The following is a 10,940-nucleotide window of genomic DNA, read 5'->3' on the forward strand; positions in this document are numbered from 1 at the left end:
AAAGATTGTCAGTGAAGTTCAGTGAAGGGGGGGTGAAAGCTGAAGCCCTTTTACATCAGTGAGTTGAGTACGTCATTACAAAGAAGATCCAGCTCTGGCATGAGTGATGAGTGGCAGAAAACTATCACACACATCATAACGTCTTTACAGCACAAACTCTACCTAGGAATTAATTTTGCAGCGCACAGCTGTTTTTCGTATCTGTCCCAGCTGCTCGTCTACTTTCACACTTTACAGGAGAGTATTGACACATTTGCATAAAGTATCTGACGGCAGAGAGGAAGCTGCATTGCTTTTATCGAAGTTCACAGTAATGTTAGAAAGAATGAACCTACCTAACCCTATTTACCAGGATAAGAATATACATCAAATGTGCCTCGTGTTTCTCCGTTGCAATAATTAAACCACAAGTGGTGCGACATCTGAAGACGTTTCCATGCAATATTTGCGATGGATCCGCGTGAGCCACATTAAAAAACAAATATTGTGAACCTCTGTTATTTCGTCTTCAGCTGTGGAAAGGATCACCATGTCTGAGCGGACCCACGCAGTGAGACATGGGACGAGGGAAGAGTGAGGAGGAAGTCATGCTCACGGGAAAGGAGATAAACAACATTATGACACAGCACTGGGTTCACGTTTGGGTTCTTGGAGGGGGGGTCCGACACCGGATCTGTGTGTGTGTGTGTGTGTGTGTGTGAGTGCCCTGATCATGAGTTTTCCTGTTTTGGAATGACTCGGTTGATTGTAAATCCTACTCTTCCTTTATTGGAAGTGTTTAATGTGCTTCTCCTCTGTGACCACGTCTCAAGGCAAAACTGATGAAAATGATAAAGGTCTAAAAAAGAGCGTGTCACCGTTGCAGCAAAAAAACACAGAGGTGTTCACTCATGCCAGTGTGTTCACACTCTCATACACACACGTACACACACACACACACACACACACACAGACACACACTGGAGAGATGAAAGCCCCACTACGACCACACTTAGTGCACAGTCGAGTGTTCAACCAAGGCTGATATTTGAGCGACCACCGGGGGGAGCTACGATACGTTGGCCAGAGCGACGAGGGATGTAGTCATCCATCTGTGCTCCTGGGAGATGAAGACAAAATTAAAATGTACTTACTTAAAATCTATTTAATTCATAACCTGTTCAGCACACATAGCATGTCCCATAAGCCATATGGATATTTATGCTCCATTTAAGACATTAAAAGCCTCAAAGAGAATCAGTGGATTGGATTTTTAAAACTGATATGAAATATTCCTATTACCTGATAGGCTGAAGTTGGACTGGTGAAGATTGCGTATGGGTGCTGGTTGGTGAGAGGTGGGTGAGGTTTTGGCTGATGGAGAAGGAGTGATGTATTTGGGGGCAGGATCGACATCATACACAGGGCCGTCGTACAAGCCACGGGTAACGCCCTGCTGGCTCTTCACCTGGTTAGAGAACACACAGACACACACACACACACAGCTAAGCTGTTAGTCGTCAATGCAAAATTAAAATTAGAGCATGGCAAGTGACGGTTGTCTGTTTGCTTTTATGATGTCATTTCTTTTTTTCAGTGTCTTTGATCATTTTTTACCTAAGAAATGGTGGTGATTGTTTGTATGATTCAGTTTTCTAGATTGCTAGTTCCTATTTGTCTAATATTTCTTAATGTTAAACAATGAATGCCGATCCTTTAAAAAAAAGGTTGTAGGACAGAAAAAAAACACCAGCGGCAGCAATAAATCCAGGACTTTATCGCTCAATGCCAGACAAAGTCGTATATGTTGTGTTTTTAAAACATATTAGAATGTTGCCAATAAACCAAACCAAATGAAGGGGAGTGCATGACTGTAGTGTTTCCTATTAAACTGACAATTATCAAGCAGTGTTTTTAATACATATTGTAGACTGTAAAAGCAATAGTGCAACTACGAGGAACTGGATGTTGACTGCTTATTTAATCCTTTAATGCAAAAATATTTTCAAAAGAAATGTCTTTTGAAATGATCTGTGTACTGTACCTGGTTCCTGCATTTGACGCGCTGGTAGGCGTAGTCAGGGAAGTGCTTGCGAGGGATAAAGCGACCGGTGCCCTGCTGGGCCTGCAGCTGGCCTTCCTCGTAAACCACGCGACCTTGACTCAACACCAGTGCTGGACCCCCACGGCATTCCAGACCCTCAAAGATGTTGTATTCTGAAGTCTGTGTGGAGAGCGATAACGCATAAAAGGCAGAGAATGAGGGAAAAAAGGGGATTAAGCAGATGAACAAGGGAGAACTCTTTCATCCTCCCTCCCACACCATTCATACTCTGTCTCAGCCCTCTGTGCTAGCACTGTATCAGAAGGCTTAATTCAGGCAGTAAAACTGCAGTAGTTGAGAAGATGGGGGATGAATAAGTGAGAGGCTTGGGGCATAGGAGGAGCGACACAGGGGGATGGGCGGGAGATGGTAGCACAGGATGGGTGAGGGGTGATGGAGGATTATAACCTAAAACCGGCACCCGTCTGGATTAAGGCCTTCCAGAGAGGCAGAGCAGACTGACTACATTAACCACTGTCTAACATCCTCACTGCAGTGCTGTGGCGCATTGCTCAAGGCACATTTTCACCTCTGAGGCCATACTGCTGGGTCTAAATATCTTCAACTTTGAATGCTGGGTTCACTTAAACTGCAAAAATAAAGACAGAACATACTTTGGTTTGTACATCTAGGATTTGATGCCACCCAATGTAAAGAGAGTGACTTGAATGTAGCTCTTTTAGGATTAAAACAATCCCTATAACACTGCTGTCCTCACGTTAAAAGCTTTCACTGTAACTCTTTTCTATAGAATCAATTTCAATGTCAAGGTCAAAAATAAGAGTCAAAAATCATCCAAGTCGATTTTTTTTCTTTGTAATTCGGGCAAACCACCCCATTAAAGATGAATCCTTTATTCAGCTTTCTTTTAACATGCTGTATATCATTAATAAGCCGTGGTTTTTGTATCAAATGTGTTGCATGTATTGTATTATTATGATATACCACACATGCAGTATGGCATCATACCACTCTCAGTAATGCCAGGCTTAAAAGTACATATTAGGTTTGTCTCCAGCTTCAGTGATCTGCCTCTTGGTTTTTATGCAATTTCACACTCTACCGTCTCACATACGAAACCTTTTCTCCAGCCTCCTCAGTTTCATTTCCCTGTTTCTCCATCGTATCATATCCAACAATTCATCCATCCTCTCTTGTTATTTTTCCCGTTGCTCTCACCGACTGCTGGAGTTTGGCCGTGATTGTTTTGGAGCTGTCGGGGTCCCAGATGACGACGTCCGCGTCCGACCCCACCGCTATCCGGCCTTTGCGTGGGTACAGGTTGAAGATTTTTGCAGCGTTAGTAGATGTGACCGCCACAAACTGGTTTTCGTCCATTTTCCCCATGGCCTGCGAGACAGAGAGGCAGATGATCAGGGACAAGCATAACCTTCCGCGGCTGCTTTATACATGCATATATCCTTATTGCTCACCACAGCCTTGTCCCAGACGAAAGCCATCCTCTCCTCCACTCCGTTGGTTCCCTCTGGGATCAGGGTGAAGTCTTCTCTACCGATTGCTTTCTGGGAAGTGCTGTAGGCGCAGTGAGCGCTGCCCACCACCTGCAGGTCCCCGCTGAATCGAGGCAACACAACGATATGAAATAATCCACATACACATCCCACCACATCAGGTGGTCAGCTAAAGACAATACAAGCAAGCGTGATGAACGTAAAGACAGGCATGCCTATTGTTGGCCACCATGTGTCCTCAGAGAGTGTGACTTAAAGTCACGTGGAACCAGTCAGAATGATGCAACCCAGCTGCAGGACCTGTCCCTTTAGCCTTAACTACACAAAGATACACTGCATTATCAAACAGCCATCAACACATTGATATACAAGAGGCTGATTAGCACCTAAGATTAGCATTGTTTCTCATCTGAGGCCTTTCAGTCAGTTGTTAATTATAGCGATTACTTCATGATAGTGAGCTGTAGGCTCATTGCCCCGATACTACGAGAGTGCTTATTACGGAAACAACGGGCAACAACTGTTGAAAACAGCAGCATCCACCAGCCTGGAGTTGCAGACAAAAGGGCGGAGAAGCAGAGAGGAGGAGCAGAGAGGAGGATGAGGAGGCAGGCAGTTGGTAGCCAAGGCAACAGAAGATGAAGGATTTTAGTTCCTGTGCTATTTATGGAATGGAGGACAGTCAGAAGTGTACAGCGGGATGCTCTGTGCAATGTGTGTGAAGTGAGAAGTGAGGTGGGTTTGGTCCTGTGCACTTTGTCTCTCTCTCTAGGATAATTACAACTGAACTTCAAGACTTTTTGCCTCTATGCATTGATACTAGTATGCATGTACTATTATACTGTCTACATAAATGTATGTATAAAGTTAACGGCAGATAAAGTGTCTTTCAAACAATGATGTCATCCTTTGTGCGTCCCTCCCACCACCTTCTTTCTGCCTCTCTTCTCCTCACCTTCTCTCCATCTGTTTCTCTTTTCCTCTGACATTGTGCATTAACTACCAGCTGTTTGTGGCATGAATACCAAACATATATCCAAGGGCAAAACAGCAACAGTTAGATTCCCTGTAGGTGTCTCATTTGGTGTCATCCAGGCTGCGGCTAAATGAAATACTTCTTCTGCCCTCACTCTGTATTAACGGGACAGTTCACCCCAAAATACAAATAGCACAGCATAGCATCAATAGCACTACAGGTCAGAGGAAATATTTGTATTTTTGATTTTGGGCTGAGCCGTTCCTTTAATTAGAAATGATTTCTTTACTTGTCCCAGTGTTGAAACATGAAATATACTGTCGGCTACATACTTTGTCAGGCTTCTCATAGAATTATCATCACAAAGCGCTAAAAACGTAGGCTTTACGCTGTTTTCCCGAAAAGGTTTGAAGACGTACCAAGCCAGCAGTGTGTTGAGGTGGTCTGGGGTTGTGGGGTCGGGACTCAAAGGTGGAGAGGTCACATAAGCAGCCGCTTTGGCCCAGTTCTTGCTCCAGTAGTGGGAGCCGTCAGTGACCAGGCTGGCTGTTATTGGCTCGCCAAAAACAACAGAACCTGTTTGGAGGGGGGGGTAGCGGCACAGTGAAGGTCAGGATGCGAAAAGAAGACATACATGAACACTGGAAGAGTCAGATAGACACTCCTGGAGCGAGTAGATGTGAAGTGGCTGACCTTTCCTGCGGGCCTGGGTGATAGTGTCGGCTGCACTCTTGCTCATCACCTTGGTGATGTACACGGGACAGTTCACACGGTTGCCAAGAGTGATGGCACGGAACACTGCCTCAGCCTCCAGCTGCGTGGACAGGAAGTAAAGAAGGCATTGAAACCTTGGATGGATGGATGGAATGATTGATTGATGGATGGATGGATGGATGGATGGATGGAATGATTGATGGATGGATGGATGGATGGATGGATGGAATGATTGATGGATGGACGGATGGATTGATGGATGGATGGATGGATGGATGGATGGATGGATGGCTGGATGGCTGGACGGATAATGGAGTGTACAGGAATGTGATCACCTCTTCGGGACGACTCAGCGGATGGCCTTCGGGTCCGGTGATTCCCATCTCGAGGATTTTTCTCTGCTCCTGAAAACACAGATGATTATCTTCATGATCAACACAATAACTGCCAGCACTGCACAGAGCACTTGTGAAATCTTCTTTTACCCACAAGACTCCTGTTTTAGTGGCTTTGCCGGCATCTCATGGCTGTAAAATGAAAATCTCGTGGTCTGTCATGCTACCAAAGAAAACAGAGTGTGCGTTGTAAATCCTAGAATGCCAGCGCACCACGTGGGAGCTTTTCGCTGACTGCTTTTGTCGTGCTTCTGACAGCGCTGTCTGGGGAGCAGCAAAACTGGGATGAAAACCAGACACCCACCCACCCTTTATTGTTTTTCTTTTCAAAAAATATTTTTAGTTTCATTGTTTGAGAGGGTTGGTGCTTATTATGAAGGTATATTTGTGTCTTTATTACGCAAACAAAAAAAAATGTTTTAAAAGCAAATTTCTTGCACTGCAATCAAAAATCAAGTTTGTAAGTGAAAATATATAAACTGAGAATAATTTATTTGTTAGTTTTGCTTATGAAACTAGAATTTTTGGTTAAAAAAATAAAACCTTTGGTTAAAAAAAAATAAATCTTTGGTTAAAAAAAAAAAATCTTTGGTTAAAAAAAAAATCTTTGGTTAAAAAAAAATATCTTTGGTTGAAAAAAAAAATATCTTTGGTTGGAAAAAAAAAATCTTTGGTTGAGAAAAGCTGGTTTCAAAACGAAGAGCTGAGCTGAGCTTGGATGTAGTGGGCGGGGCATATGCTGTTGAATGTGCCAGGAGTTTCTATTGGTCGGTTTGACTTTGCTCTCGGTATCTGCATCATCTAAACACTGACGGGAGCATATGCCCCGCCCACTACATCCAAGCTCAGCTCAGCTCTTCGTTTTGAAACCAGCTTTTTTCAACCAAAGATATTTTTTTTTCAACCAAAGATATTTTTTTTTTCAAACAAATATTTTTTTTTTTCAACGAAAGATTTTATTTTTTTAATCAAAGATATTTTTTTTTTAACCAAAGATTTTATTTTTTTTCACCAAAGATTTTATTTTTTTTAACCAAAGGTTTTATTTTTTTAACCAAAAATTCTAGTTTCATAAGCAAAACTAACAAATAAATTATTCTCAGTTTATATATTTTCACTTACAAACTTGATTTTTGATTGCAGTGCAAGAAATTTGCTTTTAAAACATTTTTTTTTGTTTGCGTAATAAAGACACAAATATACCTTCATACTTCTAAAGGTTCCTCATCACCCATCTCCCTATTTCCATTGCGGTTAGGTTAACAAGTATGTCATCATTCATCGGCGCTCCCATTGTCGTTCATTACCCTCATTCATCTCCACGCGCGTCACGGCTCTCGCCTTAATTGTCCCCTTAATCAGGACCATCATCTCCATGACCACGACTCCCACTTTTCATCACCGCCATCAGCGTTATCTACACCTTCGCTCTCGCCGTCTTAATCGCCATTACATCATCATCATTAGTTTAATAACGGTCAACCGCGATGGTGGCCTGTGAAGAACCTGTCATACTCAGCAGTGGCAGCAGGATTAATCCTCCCTCTCTCTCCGTGAGAGCCGGGGAGCTACGTAAGAAGAAAGTCTCTCATCTGACGGTGTTACTCGAGGTACGGTTTCCCAGTTGCAACTCAGGGGCAAAACTAGAGGAGGCTATGTAGCACTCACCTGAGCAATCACGTCTCCGTTTTCAGCGTGAACTAACACCACGGCGCCCAGCTGCTTTAGGAAGGAGAAAGCTTCGTACAGCTGAGGGAGGGATGAGGCCAAACAACAAAGAGGAGGATTAACAGTGAAAGGAAAGAGCAGTGAGTCATGGATTTACATGAGCGCGGCAGTAGTGATTGTGACACATACCTGAGAGTCCGACAGCTGGTACATGTCCTTGTAAGCCATGTACACCTGGAAGGAGTTGATGCCTGACCACAGTGGGGACCATGACAAGCAGGTGACGCAGCAGCAAGGATAAAAACACATGTACACAATGTATCACCACATACAATAAATAGAGACGAGATGAACTTCATTACAACTCTCAAGTTTATTTTTGAGGGGAAATGGGACACACAAGCAGCTGGCTCGGTTCCTGCATTAGTTTGTAGCTGCCCCAAAAGAAAAGTGATTTTTTACTTAAAACAGCTTACAAGCAGAATTTGCACACCACCACCACGACAGCACCGCGGACAACAATGGCTTTCCGCTGTGCTTTCGCTGTAAGAGGATTCAACACTCTGCCAAATTGTTTCTAAATCTGTCCCCGTTGTTCTCGGGAAATGGCTTCGAAACAAGGATGAACGTGGAACCGGAACGAGAACCCCAGCAGAGCCGTGAAACGCCGTAGAGCAACTTGAAAAAAACCTGACGCACCTTTCTCCTGCACCAGCAGCTCCAGCTCATCCTTGACCATCTCGTTCCACTGGGGGATGTCTACGTGCAGCGAGTAGTCGCAACAAGCCTTCTTATCCGCAGCCTCCTGCCAGCACTCAAACGCCTCCAGCAGACTCTGCCCGGGCTCGGGGGTCACGTGGTCAACTGAGAGGCGTGGGATGGGGTCAAAGGTTAGGATGGAAAGAGTTCTACTGATATCATATGGTTTTCAGTATGTACTGCGGCATCCTACACTCACTGATCATGGTGGTGCCCCCGGCGAGCGCAGCCTTGGTGCCCTGGAGGAAATCTTCGGCAGGCCGTGTGCCCAGGTAGGACTTCATCAGACGGGTGTTGACATCTATCCCCCCCGGTATCACCATGCGGCCGTTAGCCTCGATCACCTTGATGCCCCCCGGCACGACCAGATTCTCCCCCACCTGCCTGCCAAGGATCAGATATGGGGACACAAAGGGATGGGGGAAAGGGAGGCGAAATGCAGGAACAGGAAGGAAGAAGTGCAGTGGTTAAAGTGTGGTGGAAGAGGAGGAGGGAATAAGGAAGGGAAATCATTATCGACTGTAAAAGTATATCAAATATTTGACATCATCGGCTCCTTCTGTACGCACTTGATGAGCCCGTTCTCAATGTAGACATCTGCATACAGAGACTGGTCATCGTTGACCACCCGCCCTCCTTTGATCAGCAGCCTTTCGCTCTGCAGGGGAGGAAAGAGAGGGAGAGAGGGAGAGAAGGAGCGGTTGAATTCAATCCTGACATTTTGATATATTGCACAATCAGTTATGTAATCCTCGACCTCACAGCGATATTATGACATGGTGCAGCGGTGGACGAGGGTGCAAGGAAACGCATACAGCACTTGTGTGGGTACGCGTTTGGTGTTAATATTGCTAATATTAGTACCTTCTTTTATTTGCATTGATTGTATATAGGATGAGATAATAAACAAAATCATAGTATTCAGAAGCATGAGTTTAACAAGCATGTCTGCCATGCCTCCACACCCTCTACCGACGTGGAGGGTGGCTGCATGGCAACAGCTTTAAGAGGATGTTATGGCACCATGGTAACCAGTGATCATCGGCTGGTGAAGGCAGCCTGACAGCCCTGCTGAATTATCAGCATCTTCAACCAATAAGCATGCTTATAAAGGAAGAACGTGAACGCAGTGTGCAGTGTTATTTTCTTTCTCCACCGTGGAAATGTTGCTTATACTGCGTAGTGATGAAGAGGAGGCTTTCTGTAGAATGCATGCTTTATTGTAGATTGCGCAACACGCAGGTCAACAGCTGTGAGACTGCACGTACATCGAGAACTGTCCCCTCACCTCTCAGTCTCGGGCTTGCTGATTTCACACAGGAGAAACTGTAGAAGGGCCTTCTGCTCTCTGCCGCCTCACTAAGAATTTAATCCCCCATTGGCAGCAGGGTATTTTGCATGCCAGTGGAGAGTTTCACCGGCCAACGCCGCTGACCAGGCCGGGTCTCTTACCGTCAGACGGTGGATGCTGTTCTCCTCCTGATAACTGGTCCCAGACATGGTCTCACTGTAACTCGGGTTGCGATGACTCCGGCGCCCTGCGCTCTGCGCCTCCTTTTGTCTCCCCCGATGCGCGTCGGCTGTCGTTTCCGTGTGTGTGTGTGTGTGTGTGTGTGTGTGTGTATGTGTGTGTGTGTGTGTGTGTGTGTGTGTGAGCGGCACAGCGATGAATCCACCGCCGCGCGGCTGCGTCGACGGAGAGGTGACGGTCCTGTGCGTGCATGCGTGCGTGTGCGCGTGGGGGAAGTGAGCGTCTGCACGGTTGCAGAGAAAGACGTGTATAGTTCACGCGCACACACACCCCTACACGCGCTCACACAAACTGCTCACGTGAGGTGAGCGCAGACAAAAACACAATACAGCGAGGGACGCTGTCCAGTTCAGCAGCACAGACCGAGACGAGCTTCATTGCATCGACGTGCATTTGCATCTTTTGGGGGATTTTTTATTTTTTTATGAGCTACGTAGACGTAAACTAAAATGGCCAAGCTGCATTGCAGCACACAACTTCATCATTTATGCAGACTGAGGGTTTTGTGTTAGAATAACAACTCCTGAGGGGATGTTGAATTGGGCGACATTTGACACCTTTTGCATTAAAAACAATAATGATTCAATTGCATGATTTCAGTCGTTGGAGACAACTTAATGTATAAATCATATTAATCGTGAACCTTGTTACATAATGACACAATTGATCAGAATTTCAAACAATAAGCCAGACAGTAAAGGAAAAAGCCAAGGGAAAAAAAACCTCACTCCTACCTCCCCGTTGGGGCTTTCCTTCCCCGATGAGAATCTGACCACAACACCTGGGCGAACATCGTCCGTCTCCCCGGGCGAGTCGGACGGTGACCCTTCCCGGCCCTCGCTGGACGTCTTGCCGACGGGGTCGCCGGCGTCCAACACCCTCTCGCGGCTCCCGCTTCTCGGGGTGCGGCTCCCTTTCCTCCCCACCGCGTAGTTGTCGAAGTCTATGGTCTTGCTCTCGAACGCCCCCTCCACGGAGCTGAACATCCCGGTTTTCCTCTGGTTCGGCCCGGTGGTGATCGGCCCAGCCAGGTAGACCGGCAGCTCATCCTCCCGGTTCCACGACCTTCTGCAGTCAGACATTGTGGCATCCGCGACAGACGGAGACTCGAATCCCCCAATTTCTGAAACGATGGAGACAGAAGCCTCGCTTTTTTTAACGGGGTCACAGACAGCCCCGCCCCTCGCGCGCGCGCCGATGCTGTGAACTGGGAGATGCAGCTCTCTTAGAATATATATACAAACATATATAAACAAGTGAAACGATGCAGTGCTCCAGTTTAAGGAGTGGTGGAGTGTGAACTAGTTTGCATGTGAAGCATCAGCTCTGTAAATAAAATGAG

General features: G+C 45.7%; 1 protein-coding gene across 2 annotated transcripts; it reads right to left on the reverse strand.

Moving 5' to 3' along the window:
* On the reverse strand, positions 1–10,915 carry crmp1 (collapsin response mediator protein 1). Of its 2 annotated transcripts, none has more exons than XM_031871991.1 (14): positions 10,333–10,915; positions 8,637–8,725; positions 8,267–8,451; positions 8,008–8,172; positions 7,498–7,559; positions 7,309–7,389; positions 5,581–5,649; positions 5,225–5,345; positions 4,951–5,107; positions 3,517–3,658; positions 3,263–3,433; positions 2,024–2,203; positions 1,282–1,447; positions 1–1,099 (listed from the first exon to the last, which is right to left on the reverse strand). In XM_031871991.1, the coding sequence occupies exons 1-14, from the start codon at positions 10,678–10,680 to the stop codon at positions 1,011–1,013; spliced, it is 2,025 nt and encodes a 674-aa protein (XP_031727851.1). In that variant the 5' UTR covers positions 10,681–10,915; the 3' UTR covers positions 1–1,010. The 2 variants fall into 2 exon arrangements, with proteins under 2 accessions (XP_031727851.1, XP_031727852.1); XM_031871992.1 differs by lacking the exon at positions 10,333–10,915 and adding an exon at positions 9,520–10,301.
* Positions 10,916–10,940: the final 25 nt, after the last annotated feature.

This window comes from Anarrhichthys ocellatus, unplaced genomic scaffold, assembly GCF_004355925.1.
Source record: "Anarrhichthys ocellatus isolate YVR2014 unplaced genomic scaffold, GSC_Weel_1.0 scaffold61, whole genome shotgun sequence".
In the NCBI taxonomy this organism is placed as follows: Eukaryota; Metazoa; Chordata; class Actinopteri; order Perciformes; family Anarhichadidae; genus Anarrhichthys; species Anarrhichthys ocellatus.